Source organism: Gavialis gangeticus, unplaced genomic scaffold (assembly GCF_001723915.1).
Source record: "Gavialis gangeticus isolate Ggan-Ray unplaced genomic scaffold, GavGan_comp1, whole genome shotgun sequence".
Taxonomy (NCBI): Eukaryota; Metazoa; Chordata; order Crocodylia; family Gavialidae; genus Gavialis; species Gavialis gangeticus.
Window position 1 is genome coordinate 7,879,153 of NW_017729015.1, and position 14,876 is coordinate 7,894,028.

Sequence of the window (14,876 nt, forward strand, 5' to 3'; positions counted from 1 at the left end):
CTTCTGCAGATTTTTCTTCCTCCCTTTGGTCAGAATAAATTGACTGGCACTGTTGCACAAACAAACCAAGATGGATGTACCAAATGGAAGCACTGGGAAGAAGCAAGGCAGTTCAAATTTAAAAAAAAAAAAAATGTTAAAAAAGGTTTCCTGGTTATGACAGGTCAAATGTGGTGTGTTGTTCATGAAAGTTTTGGTAGTTCCTTCTTCTTTTCCATACTCAACATCCTACAGAGTTTCATCCCCAATTCCTTGTTACCCTTAAGAGATCCCCTGCCTACACTTGTGGAGGTAATTGCCATCTCTGCTCTCTACAAACAAGCACCTCACCAGTCCTGTGACCGACATAGTGCCCATCACATATTGTACTATTTCTCTTAACTTGGGCCTTTAGAAAGAACCGCTTCAATACCACTCCAGTGCGTATGAGCCCTCCTCTTCCACAGCACACCTGTCAAGGGGCTGCACAAAGAGGGGACATTAATATGCCTTTTGATTGAAAAGAAAATCAGGAAAAAGACACTTTTATTTAAAGACCACCTTCTAATATAGGCACACGTGTTACCCCAAACTGGAAGGATTCATTGTACACTCTTCCACGCTCTGGTAGGGATAAAAAGAATATTCAGTCACTAGACAAGAGGGTTTTAATTGTAGTAACAGGGCAGGAAGGGAAGCAGAAGGGGATGATTGTATAGCCCTTGGTGTATGTTATCATTAGGCTTGCGTGAAATATTCACAAAGAAGTTGGAAAAGCCAAGCATTTGTGGAGGAATCCTGGCCCCATCAAAGTCAATCAATAGCAAAAAATGCCACTCATGAAGTTTGAGCATTGCTTTTGGGCTTCTTCACCCAAGGCAGAGGAACGGATTCTGCTCTCAATTAACCCAGTATGAAATCCAATACTAAGCACAATGACTCAATTGTTACTCCAAATTCATCACTATTGGCACTGAGAACAGGATCTGGACCATGGACCTTAACATAGCACAATCTGCCCAGAGACCTTAGCAGGATTCCTCAAGTAGGAACTGACTTGATTGAACGCGTTGTCACTGGGATTCAAACACAAAGATGGTGATGCCGGGAGCAGAGACACTTGCTGATGTTCAAATCACTGCTTATACTAGGAACTGATACCAAAGTTAGTACTGAAAAAAGCAGGTGTTCAGATAGAGAGAGTGGAACATGCACCCAGATAAGTATCAAACATGTTTAATACAAAGATGGATGGAGCAAGTCAAGAATAATCAGTGACAGCAATAGCAAAGACTTCTTGTGTCACTCAGGTCCACCCAATGGAGACTGATTTAAGATTGCTCCAAACACAGGGCTAAGCTCATCCTGGATATCACTTCTTTGATTTCATAAGCAATTTATTAGGCCGAGTAGATTCTGCATGGCAATGAGATAGCATTTATAGAACCTCCCCCTGAGACACTGCTCACATCCAACGGGCCTCAGGGTTGGAAAATGCCCTGCTATTCAGTTTGAACTTGCTGTGGCCGCCTAAGTATCTCCTCTTCCTTCCTAGGTATCTGCACCCTCCTTGCAGATACCCAGGAGATATCTCCTGTGCAGCACCCACCCTTAAATGGCTTGTAGAAAAGCCTCAAAGGAGCATCTTTTTCCTCAAAAATATAATTTCCCAACTAGCTCTATCTACACCTTGTGGAGTGCAGGCACTTTGAGAGGACCCAGTGGACAAGGAGGCTGAGCATAAAGCCCTACCATCCTCTCCTTGCACTTGGCCCCATACTCCTGCCTTGTTGCACACAGGAGATGAACTTCCCTTTAGTAAATATGCTGAGAGCACTCTTGTTTCTTGGATGTGTGATGCATATTGTGGCCCCATCCCCTGCTGGGAAAGGAAAGGGAACAAACACAGCTTACAGAGCCAGCAGCAGGCCTGGGGTTGGCTTTGGTATGAGAGACAACAACTCAGTGTATGGAAGGCCAAGCGCTTGCACTTAGGAGCTTCTCCATTTAACTGCTGAATTTTGCATGCATCCTGGAAGCAGTCAAAAGGCACTACTATCTCACCTAGGACTTATGCACTGAAGCTCTGGAAAACTGAACTTATTGCCATGGGCTTGGAGCTTGTCCCTACTGACAAGGCACTGACACAGAGGAAGGTGGGCAAAGACCAGCGTGAACGATTCATTGGCTGAGCTGGATGGGTTAAGTGAGAAAAGATGCAAGGGAATAAATGTGCCTGACTTGGTGAAAGAGCTACCACATGGGGCTGTAGGAAAACAGCAGTCTGGCCATAGATAATGAATGGAGCCATCAGGAGGAAATGGCTGTGCACAACACCAGAAGGCAAAGAGGAGAATTTTGCCTCTGAGCTCTTCCTGCCAAGACACAATTGCCGCTAGGGCATAGCCTGGTCCTCGAGACAGAGGGGAGCAGCCCTCTAGCTCTCTGAGTTTATGGTGTCAGACACCAGGCTTCTGTCACTTTGGCCGCTGCTTCTTATAGCCATTTGTGGTGCTGAGTGGGAACTCAGATATGTGATGGAGCATAGCACCATCTGTGCTCATCATCAGAGGAAATGGGCTCACCATATGGGATGGCAACTCATCTTTTGACTGGCTCGTCCATAAGCATTAAAAACAAGCTACAGATAAACTACTGGGCTTCAGCTAATTCTGTTCTAAGTCCAAGTCAAACTGGCTGTCAGGCATATGCAACCAGATCCTAATTTAATACTTGCCAAGGGCAACAGTGAAACACAAGGGATTCTGGGTCCACAGCTAAAAGTCATGGCAGAGTGATAGTGGAGAAACTCTTCTGCAGGTTATGTCAAGAATTAAGATTATAGCTGGGCTTTTTTCCTGGGGGAAGGAACCCATGTACTTGTCACGATGAAGATGAAGTGACCTCTGCCTCCTGGTCAATAGGTGGCATCAACCCAGCAAGCCCTTGGACGCTCTAAAATGTTGAGTCCATTAGCCTGGACTCACCCACCACAAGCCCTGGCAGGAAGTCAAGAAGACGCAGTGTTCAGACATGGCTGAGACTTCTTGTCACTCAGCTTTCCACAGCTCATCTCTTCTCTCCACTTCCAGCTCAGTGCAGGTCACAACCACCACCTGAGGCAACGGCGCTGACCACTTGTGTGTCAGCCACTCTTCCAAGTACCCCTGCCTACTTTCCTGCTCCGAGACTTGGACCCCCAAAGGTGTTCTTACATTTTTGGGTAGGTCCTAGTCCTCATTTCAGAGCAGTGAAATCCACCTTGATGACTAAAAACTTGTCAGGGATTTCACCTAAAGAAATCTAGCTTCACATCGGTGTACTGGCTCGCAGCATCAGGAAATTCCTCGGGATTTGCACTGGCATCACTGAGAACAGATTTTATCCTGGTGATTTGAAAGAAATTGCCATATTATAACTGAAGGTCTGATCTGGCTGATAGATTTCAGTGGGCTTACTCTGGACTTTCACTGAAAGCTGCATTTGGGCCTTTACTCCACACTATTTTGTAGTTATTTCTGAAGGCATCCATTCCAGCTGTGACTGACTACATTTTGCTCACTCCCACCTGCCTGCAGTGTCTTTTCATGATGAATCAAGTCTTTCTGCTTGGCCACCTGATGGCGTACACTCAGTGAAGCAGCCGTCATTAGCCAAGTGAGCATTTTTGTAGGAGGCCTTGAAGCTGAGTGAGCAAAGGACAAGATCTTCAAATGTGATTAGGTGATTCAGAGGGTTTCTCTTCTTGGGCATGTACCTCGAGATACCGCAAACACGCCCAACAGTCAAAAAACACTGAGAACCCCCTTCAGAAAACCAGGTGATTTTAAGATATTAAGATTTTAAGATATTTAATCTTAAGCACACCTGAAAAAAAGGAAAACTGCCTTAAGGCACTCACAATCATGAAGTCACCTTTGAAAATACTGGCAGGACACCTTACATTGCAAGGATGCACAGCCAGGAACAGCTTGTGTACCTCTCTGACATTTAATGCAACCTGGATTCCTCGTTTCCTCGTCTATCAAAGGGCTGGATGTTGGCAAGGACTGGAACTTGTACACACCAAAGATGGGACCCTTCCACCCCTATCTGAGAGCTGCCATTGATTAGCAAACATCAAACTCATGAATAAAATAGGCTGAAAATTATACAACTCCCTTTAGTGTGTTTACTCCAGCAAGACACCTGTCTCCACACAGGGCAAAACCTGCCCAGATCCTTCTGGGCTCCTCTGAAAAGCTGCTTAGACTTAAAATACAGTTAAAACCCCCACCAAGTCCATCTCTTTCATGGCCGTTGCTCACAAACAAGCCTGATTTCATCTTTCTCTCCTCCTCTTTGTCACTTCTTCAGCTCAGGTCCATTTCATGCTTTGGATGTGTCCAGACATGACCATGGGTGGTCACAGGTGAATCTCACTTGCTTACCAAGGTCCACGCATTTGTGTTTCAAGGTGTCACGGAGGCATCGATGAGGTAACAGAATGAGTTCTGTAATTCTGGCAACCAGTCTGTGTCACCTCTGCTCCTGCCTTGGGGTGGGAGGAAGGTGGGAAGAGGGAAAGCAGCAGGATGAAGATTGAGAATGGCTGACACGTCCCTAGATCCTGCCTTTTCTTTTTTTATTTCAGTGTTTTGATTCCACCTGTTATTGTCCCCCTCCCCGCCACCACCTCTCGCCATTAGCACTGACTCGAGTCCCAGTGCAAAATGCATGCTGGGCACAAACCCTAAACAAACACTTGCCTTCGATCTCCGGGTAAGGTGCTATCTGGTCTCCAGGGACTCCAGATATTCCAGTGCCATGTCATAGCAGAAATGATACTGTTCCTTTAAGGAAAAGAAATAAAAGAAGAGAGAGCAATGTGTTAAGTGCTAAAGTAAAAAGCAGCATAGAGGAATTCATTTGCAGTGCACAACCAATCTAGAAAACATCGGAAAGAGAGCTTTAGGGAAACAGGGTATTTTGTTTCACTGTGGTGAACAGTGTTTCACATTTCAATGAAACGAACTCAGGAAGCTTTGAAATTTCCCACTAAACAAAACCCAAACCCAAGCTCTTTCGGGTCAGTTGAAACATTTGGTTCATGCAAAATGAAAATGTTTTGTTCCATTTCTGACTGACTTCTTTAATTTCTATAATGTAACATTCTTTAAAAAAATGGAAACAAAAAGGCATTTCAAAATGAAAAACGGCAATCCTCCATTCCGAAAATGTCACAATGGAATATTTTGACCTTATCACAATGTTTTTTCCCCTCAATTTTTCTTTCAAAATGAATTTTCATCACAGCAACAAGTTTCCACTTGTTTTGAACAAGACAACACCACCTGATGGAAAAATGTCTCACTGGAAAATTTCTGACAAGCTCGTCCTATGAATAATGCTGCCTGTTCATGAGCACAACATGCTGGATCCATTAGCTATTGACTATGTACACCTAGATAGTTTTCCCTTTGGACGGTACCCTTGTATAGCACCATCCGGTCATTAAAAATAACATTTGTGCTAGGAAGGGTGCCCAGTTGATTGCACCAAAGATTGAGCCCCTACATTTCTCCAGCATAACCCACGGCAGCCAAACTTCCCGCACGATGCAACCCTGTAACTGTTCCAAAAGAACCGTGACTAGGGAATGGGAGTTCCTTTTTCCTGGCCTGCTCACTTTTCCACCTCCCAACTGAGGCTGCTATCAAGGGGCCTAAAGGACAATACTGGGGGTTGCCACCTGGACTTGGTTCTTTGCTAATGTCAATGGTAGTCACATCAACCTAAGAAGCCTCCACCCAAGATAAAAACACAAAGTAGACAGAGGGCAGCCAGCCGATGGGGTCTCTTCTGCTATCTAGGGATGCATGCAGTCTGAAACCCACTCCCGCTGCTGCACGTGGAACATATATGCAAGAAGATGTATGCAAACACCTGCACAAATGACATTGCATAAAGGCCCAGTGATGGAATACTAATGTCAGAGGGAGTTTTATTATTTCCTTTCAAGGGACTGTGATCAGGCATCCCCCATAGCAATGCCTTACACCTCAGGGTAGTGGCCTGGGTTCCTGCCCTATAAGCACAGGCAAGTAATGTCACCACCCTTCCTGCCTTGCAGGTATGCTGAGCCCTGCTTTATACAGACCTGGCTTTAGTTTGATTACGGTACCTCTGGTCAAACTTTGGGGCTGCAATTTATGTCCTCGTGTGAAAATTTCCCCTGGAAATTACCACCTGTATTTTTCTATGTTTAGACAGCATATGGCATTTACCTCTCCCATCCTAAGAAGAACTAAAATAACAATGTACTCTTAATGGGAAAAAGTATTATTATTTATATAGGACCTAAACTTCAGTAGGATATAAAACAAACAGACACCACTTCTACCCAGAATAGCTGGCAAGCTAATAGCATGGCCGTGGATAAATGTACCACTGGCCACAGGCCTATAAAGATACTCCTAGTAGTCACTACTATACCAGTAGTGTTTCTAAGACACAGCAATCATGTCATTTCGTTAGGCTAAACCAGTAGTTCTCAAGTTTTTTTTCAACTCAAGACACCCCTCATAATTTTTGTGAATTGAGCAGCATCCCACTGCAAAAAAACTAATTTCTTTATTACAATGCTTGCTGCCCTACAGATGGGCCAAGCAGTGGGCACAGGGGAGCCACTGGGCACAGAGAGCCTGAGACTGCTCTTATCTGTTATCTCCTCACACCTCACTTATCTTCTCACCCTTCCTGCATCATCCTTCAAAGGATCTCATGAACCCTGGTTAAGAATCGCTGGGCTAAAGAAACTAAGCTCTTTTAGTCTCCTCCCATAAAATCAACTCTCCATTCCCATTAGCATCCTACGAACTCTCTTCTGCATCTGCTGCAGCTGGAATTCATCATTCTTGCATGCAGCTGTGAGAGACGACGTCAATCCAGGGGAGCAAATTCTATTCTATTCTATTGAGGTCCTTATCTCTCTCTGATGTATCTAAGTGCAGCCTATGTGACACGAATAACATCTGATCCACATGACTTTTTCTCTTATCTTCTTCTCAGAGGTAAGGGCTGAATGAGAAGGTCAGCAAGACAGGAAAAAAAGGCCGCTAAAGAAAGGACAGAGACATCAGGAAGACAAGTCAGCAAAAAGGTAGTGGTGGCTGCCGAAGTCTCTAGGCAAGAGACTGACAGGCTTCCTAAGGCAAAATCCTAACCCCAATGTATTGAGTGAGAGATGGGATTTTACCAGAGCCTGCCAATGGTTTTACATCTGAGTGATTGTACTAATTCACTGATTGACACCAGTTTAGAAGTAGGATCATTCCTCTACAGAGAGATTAGCAATCTGTGGGAAACCTTCTAGCTAAAACTGGTTAAATCATAGAATCATAGAAATGAAGGGCTGGAAGGGACCATGAAAGATCGAGCCCGACCCCCTTGCTCTGGGCAGGAATACTGTTGAGATCAAATGATCCCAGCAAGGTGTCTGTCCAGAAGTCTCTTGAAGACTTCCAAGGTTGAGGGCCTGCACCACTTCCTTGGGAATCTATTCCAGATTCTGGACACCCTTACCATAAAGGTTGGCTGATCTTGTACGGCCAGGTTGGCTGATCTCGTATGGCGTGCTTTAAACTAGCTTCACTGAGGGATGGGGCTACCGGAGGACACCTCTCAACCAAGACAGGTGACAAGCACAAGGAGTACCCAGGTAAGTGACAGGTGTCTGGATAATCCTAAGAATCAGGGGGTGGTGCATGCACTAATACAAGGCCTTAAATGCCTTTACACTAATGCTCGTAGCATGGGAAATAAGCAGGAGGAACTCACCCTCTGGACAGCTAGTACAAACCCAGGCATAGTGGGGCTCACAGAAACCTGGTGGGACTCATCCCATGACTGGGCGGTAAACATTAGGAGCTACAGCCTATAGAGGCAGGATAGAACTGGGGAGAAAGGCGGGGGAAAGGCGCTCTACATCGAAGAGCAATACACGTCCTCAACTAACAGGATGGGAACAGAGGAGGGGCAGGCTGAAGTGCTCTGGGTCAGAATACAAGGGAGTCATGGGGAAAGGGACTTAATGGTGGGGGTCTATTACAGACCACCCAACCAAGGGGAAGAGCTAGACCGGGAATTCTCTTCAGGCAAGGGATGTAGTTGTTATGGGTGATCTAAATTACCCAGACATCTGCTGGGAGGAGCAGTCAGCCAGGTCAGACCGCTCACGGAGGTTCCTGGCCGAGATACAGGACCTCCACCTAACCCAGGAGGTGCACAGTCCCACCAGGGGGAATGTCCTCCTGGACCTGGTTCTGGCCACAGGTGATGACCTGGTGAGGGGACTCCAGGTCCTCGACCACCTGGGCGATAGCGACCATCGCATACTAGAATTCACCATCCAGCACAGGGTGGCAAAGGCCTGCAGCAAGGCAGTAGCCCTTGCCTTCAAGAGGGCCAACTTCAACGAGTTGAGGAGATTGGTAGGAGAGGCACTGGGGTCCTGGAGAGTAGGGGAACTAGGTGTCCAAGACAAGTGGGCGTTCCTTAAGGAGACAATCCTCCATGCCCAAGGGGTGACAGTCCCAATGAGAATCAAAGGGGGCAAAAGTGCTCTAAAGCCCCCCGGCTCACTAAAGGCATTCAGGAACGCCTGAAAGCCAAAAAAGAGGCGTACACCCAGTGGAAGGGAGGGGCTATCACCAAAGGGGAGTATACTTCCATCGTTCGGGGTTGTAGAGGGGCTGTTAGGAAAGCTAAGGCAGATACAAAAGTAGGGCTAGCATCAAGGACCGAACCCTGTGGGACACCATTGGCCACCTCCTGCCAAGACAATACAGACCCATCCACTAACCCGCTCTAGGTTCGACCCCTTAGCCAGTTCCCAACCCACCTGACTGTGGACTCTGACAGCCCACAATCCCTGTTTTTTTTATAAGACCATCATGGGAGACCGTATCACAGGCCTTTTTAAAATCCAGATATATGACATCAACCATGTCTCCCACATCTAAGCAGTTTGTCACTTGATAATAGAAAAAGACAAGGTTGCTCAGGCATGACCTGCCCACAGGTTGGCTATACTTCAGCAGCATGTCTTCTGCCAATCTCTCACTAATGGACTTTTTGATAATTTTTTCCTAAATTTTACCTGGTATTTAGGTCAAACTGACCAGCCTATAGATCCTCCCCTTCTTAATGGTTGGCAGCACACTGGCCCTTTCCAGTCTTCCAGGACCTCTCCCGAGCACCACCAGTCTTCAAATACCTTTGCCAATGGTCCCACAATGACTCCAGCCAACTCCCTCACCATTCTTGGGTGTAGTTCATCTGGTCCTGCCGACTTGAAGACATTCAGCTGCTCCAAGTGCTCCCTCACACTGACCATTGGTTGGCAATCACCACTCCCCCATCTTTCCACTATCTGACCAGGTGGGTGACCACCACTTGCCCGCAGGAACACGGACGCAAACTATTCATTAAAGAGATCAGCTTTCCCCTGACTCTGTTATCAGCTGCCTTGTCCCATTCTACAAGGGCCCCCATTTCCCTTGGTCTTCCTCCTGCTCCCTATATGCCTAAAGAAAGGCTTCTTATTGTCCTTGATTTTGGTCACCAACCTGATCTCGGTTGCTCCCTTGCCTTCCTTATTCTTTCCCTACAAATACAAGCTATCCTTGTGTATTACGCCTTGGTGACTACCCCTTGTTTCCACTGTCCATAAGTCTCATTTTCTTTTTTTAAGCACTCTTTCATTCCTCTGGTAACCCAAGAGGACTTCCTGGCCCCTTTGCCACCTTTCCTGCATACAGGAATGGACCTTTTCTGCACTCAGAGGATCATTTCTTTGAGGAACAACCACCTTCCTGAACTCCCTTACCCTCCAGTCCCACTTCCCATAGGGTTTCTCCCACTATTTTCCTAAGCTTAATTGAGATGCTTCCTGAAGTCGAGCACCTCCGCACTACTGGCTGACTTCCCTGCCCTAGAACGGATAGTGAATTCTATCATCTCATGTTCACTATCTCCCAGATTACCCTCAATCCTCAGATCTGCCGCCTTTGGCTAGAACCAAGTCCAACAAAGCCTTCCCTCTGGTCGGCCCGTTCTTGCCTGTACTAAATAACGTTCTTCCCTACAGGTCAAAAACCTACGCAACTGGTCAGATATGATCATTTTCATTAAGAATTCTTTTGGGAAAAAAAAGGGGGGGTTTTGTCTGTAATGCCTGATTTTGGCTGAACATCTGATGATTGCTTTTGAAAACTAAAGCATTTTTTTTTTTGCAGTTTGGAGTTTGCCCTTCCATTTCCCCTTCTTTGCAAGTGAGAAACAGGAAAAAATGGAGAGATGGGAGAAAGGACATTTTTAAAATTCTAAGTTCTTAGCGCCCCCCCCCCCCAAAATTATTTCATTTTGTTGAGAAAAGCATGAATTTTGAGGGGAAACATCAAAATAACTTTTTTTTTGTTTCATTAGAAACTTACCCTGGAAGATGTCATTGTCCAGTCAGCCCTAAAACTTGGATACACTTTGACTGTGAACTACTGGGCACAGCCTTGGCAGTGGAGCTCTCTACAAAGGATCTCAGCGCACTGATGGTGCAACAGCATTCCCCCTCTGTTATGCCAGTCTCCACTGTAGACAGTGTGGTTGTGCAGAAGTAACTGGGGGCAGAATGGGTCCTACTCATTAGCAGGGATAGTCCCAGCTGTGCTTCGTCTGTGTCCTTCCCCCAATGCTTCTTCATGGGTTAGAAACATTCACATGAAAACATCAGAGCTCAGCATCCTCCAGATGTTATTTACTGTTTGTATTCCAGCTGTGTTCAGCATCCTCTCTGACGTACGAAGGCACATTCCCTACATGGCTGGTCACACCGATTTTATAATGGGGAGGACCCAAAATATGGCAACTGAGCACTGAAGTGTTTGAGATCGTAGTCCTAATGTAATCTAGGCTTTCTCTGTTTTAGGAACCTGTCTGCTCCCATGGTATCTATTTGGCCAGTGACTTGTGATTCTGGGGGCCTACCTTCAAGTTCCTTATCTTCAGGCAGTGCTGAAATCCAAGACCTAATCAGGTGTCCCAAATTGAGCATCCAACAACTGACACCCCCAAAGTCACCGGTTACTCCTGAAAATATCTGTTGTTTGCTTCTCTTAGTACCCACCTGTCTCTGAGCCAAATTCTATGCCAGAATAAAGGCATTTTCAAGGAATAAACTTTCTTTACATTGCTAGATAACATGGACATCTCTCTCTAATTTCCAGCCCCCTTGAGGACATGGCAGTCGTCTGCACAGCACAGATACTTGACAAGAAGAGCAGAATATTGCTGAGCAGTGAGGATCCTGTTTACACACCATTCCCATCAGTGCATAACATAAAGGAAAGGAGAAAAAATCCCAGCCATAGTCTCTGCTGTAGAATTAAAATTGCTTCCAAAGCACAATACTCCACCGAGCTCTGCAGGAGGCATTAATGTGTCATTAAAAAGAATTTAATTAGACTTGTGGAGGGGTGGGGAGCACTAAAGTGACCCCAGGTGTGGGCAGGCACTGGGAGAAGGAAATCAAAGGAAAAAGGAAGCCGCAACAGAGATTAAAACCACATAATGCTTTTGGATTAAGAAAGCGGATTGTTTCTGTTTTATTATAATATAAAAATAAACCCCCACAGGCAGCCAGTGGGGGTGGGGAAGGCGCATGGGGCCATATCTGCATGTAAAATGGTGCAGCCCCGTGAATCCAAGTGAGACCATGCTGATTTACCTCAGCTGGGGATCTGGCCCATAGTGGTTCCACTAGATTGGGTTTCCTGGAATAGACATTTCAGGTTCATTTAAGGCTGGGAAAAGATTGTGCTCGGATCTGAAATGTTGTTGTTTTAATACCTTTGCAATTTAGCCCAATGGGTTTGATGACTTCATGCCTGTCACAGCGTCTTTTTATTACTTGCTCTCCCCACTCTGTTTAATTCCTAATGCAAATCACATCCGCCCCAAAGTCATTTCATTTTTAAAGTTAGGGATTTTATAATCCAGACAATGCAAACATTCTGGCCAACGAGACGCGCAGGTTCCTCCAGCAAAACGATAATGCCCGAGGCTTGCTGTGCGTCTTTCCCATCCAGATGTCAAGATCCCCAGACAGTGTGTGCACCTTTCAGGTCTGTTCCCAGATGCCTGACCTCTGGTGAACCTTTGCGAGTGGAGACACAATGGCCACCCTCGTGCAGAAGAGCCTGTAGCACCTAAGCCCCATTTGAAGTTGAGTGAGCTAGATATGGTCCACTGGCCTCACTCTGCCCCCCCACCCCCCGTGCCAAGGAGAATTTTACGTTGGTCTACTGCAGAGAGGCTGCCTCACACCCAATCTTCAGGCCCCAGAGAGCAGTTTAAAGGGGGTTAAACAAAATCTTGACTATACAACTGTTACATAAGGCAAGGCTCAAGCTGACTGCTTGTTATCCAGTAGGAGCTAGGTTACTTTCACCACAATAAGAAAGGGAAGGGTCATCCATGAGCCCCTGACAGATACCTGGACCCTGTCCAGGCCCTTAATAGCTGTGCAGTGCAACCTTGCAATGCTATATGTAACATCCAGAAAACTAGGACCCATTCAACAGGAGCGTCCATGAGCTGCCACCGCTACTCCACCACCATCTATCCCAGTGATTCTCAACTGGGTGCCATGAGATCTTTTGAAGGTCGCGGTCTTTCTGAACTCTTTGCAACAGAAGAATTGCTCTACTATTTTTCCATAGTTAAAAATGGAGTGAAAACTACCCAAGGGGTGATGTCCCAACATTATCCAAGGGATGCCTTGGGTCAACAAGGAGTGTGTTGGGTCTAAAAAGGTTGAGAACCACTGATCTATCCTAATCATATCACACGGCAATCTCAAGAGCACATCTAATGTTCTTTGGAGCAGCAGGCTCACTTGGTGTGTGCTGTCCCTGATTGCTTGTTCCACCCAGCAGCACACAGCAGAGCCAGCTAGTAGTAGGCAGAAATGCTGCAATGTCTGCTGCATGTATCAGGTCAGAGCAGTCAGATTTGACCCAACAGCAGCAGGGAGATTCCACCGCGGTCTCCTCTTACTGACCAGCCACAGTGCAGGCTAGCACAAGAGAGAGGGAGAGATGCACAGAGACCAACAGACTGAGGACAGGGCAAGGGGGAGTTAGGGTAGCCACCCAGGGTAGCCACTGGGGCCAGAAACAAATTTATCCCAATCTGTGGGGAGCTGTGAATCACTGCCTGCCTGTGTTGCTACAAAACAGGCTCAGGCCTTTCAGTGGTGAACTTGGAAATCATGTAAGCTGTAGCCCAATGCTCCCAGCAGAGTTCAGAGACTCCCAGGCTGGGTCCACATGAGCAGGGATGCACCCACAAATAGTAGCAGCACCAATTTGTGCTGCTACTTTGTGCTGCAGTGCACACCCCTGCCCATGTGTCCTGTTGTGAAGCACATTGTCCTGGTGCTTCATGTGCTGCAGGGGGGGCCAGCAGGGGCACAGGGTGCCACAGCAGGGGCTAGCCATGCCCTGCACTGAGGCACCCTGTGCCCTGGCCAGCCAAGGAGTGGCATGTGGAGATGGGGCAGCAGGCCACCCAGGGCTGTGGAGCCCCTGTGCTGAGACACCCTGCGCCCCAGCCAGAGGTTTGCAGTGCCACAAACCACATGTGCCTGCATGTCTGGATCTAGCCTCAAAGTTTAAGGACATCCGGTCTGACCTACAGAATAGCACAGCCCATTATATTTCAGTTACCCCTGTACCAAACCCAATAATCTGTGTTTGGCTACAGCATCTCTTTCAGAAAGCCATCCAGACTCAGTCTGAAGATATCAAGAGATGCTGCATTGTTACCTATGGCAGCTTTTCCAGCAGTTAATCATCCCCACTATTCAAAATGAATTGCTTATTTCCAACAGGAATTTGTCTGGTTCCAGCTTCCAGCCATTAGTTCTCGTTATGCCCTTCACTGAATCGCTGGTACACAGTGTTTTGTTGCTGGAGAATCAAGTTACTGCTCAATCTTCCTTTTGAGTTGCTAAACAGATTTTACTCTGCAAGTGCCTCATTGTAAAACAGTTTCTCTAGCTCTTCAATCATTTTTGTGGCCCTTTCCTACACCTTCTCAAATTTTTCAATATCCTTTTGAAACTATAAGCACAAGAGCTATAGGTAGTGTTCCAGTTTCAAGCTCATCAGCGCTGTTTATGGAGGAAAAAAATCACCATTTTACTCTTATGTCCTTAATTACACATCCAAGGACTGTATTAGCTCTTTCTGCTACAACACCAGGCACTCATGCTGAGTAGCTTGTCCATTATAACCATGGTGCATAAGGATTACCTCCTTTATAAAATTACCATCAAACATGTCCCCAGAGGAAAAAGGACATCACAGTGGATGCATGACAGGCCTGCTTTATCTCCAGTGTGGACTGGTTTCTGACCTAACCAGTTTACCTCAATGAGCCTTCAGCTTCTAGTCATGCAAATCTGCACCTGCTCAGGTTTTCCTGAGTGTGGATCTTGAATGAACCTAATGCCCAAACGATTGAATGAACCTAATGCTGCATTCCCCTGCTTTGGAAATCAGATCACTCCAGTTGTACGTGGTGTGCACATGAAAACATGCACTGGGTGGGTTCAATCCAAACACAGCCCAGACTCATGAACCCCAGCAAGCTGTCCAGCCAGAGCATGGAGGCTGGAAGGGAACCTAAGACCAGGAAAAAGCTTCAGTAGGGCTGCTCCTTTTTATTCCCCAGCCAGGCCCCTCACTGCTTATAAACCCCCTCAAATGGCCTGAATTGCATTCACTGTGTTAAACAGAATGCTCCACTCTCATTTAGCAGAAAGCTTTTTGGTACTTGTTCCTGCAGCTAAAATTACA

General features: G+C 46.3%; 1 protein-coding gene across 2 annotated transcripts in view; it reads right to left on the reverse strand.

Moving 5' to 3' along the window:
- Nucleotides 1-1,203: 1,203 nt before the first annotated feature.
- Nucleotides 1,204-14,876, reverse strand: part of PTPRU (protein tyrosine phosphatase, receptor type U) — a 246,083-nt gene continuing 232,410 nt past the window's right edge. For both annotated transcript variants that reach the window (XM_019512143.1, XM_019512142.1), the window contains 2 exons: nucleotides 4,728-4,811; nucleotides 1,204-4,513 (listed from right to left, as the gene is read on the reverse strand). In XM_019512143.1, coding sequence (XP_019367688.1) covers nucleotides 4,749-4,811 — 63 coding nt within the window. In that variant the 3' untranslated portion in view covers nucleotides 1,204-4,513; nucleotides 4,728-4,748. The remainder of the gene's footprint in view (nucleotides 4,514-4,727; nucleotides 4,812-14,876) is intronic.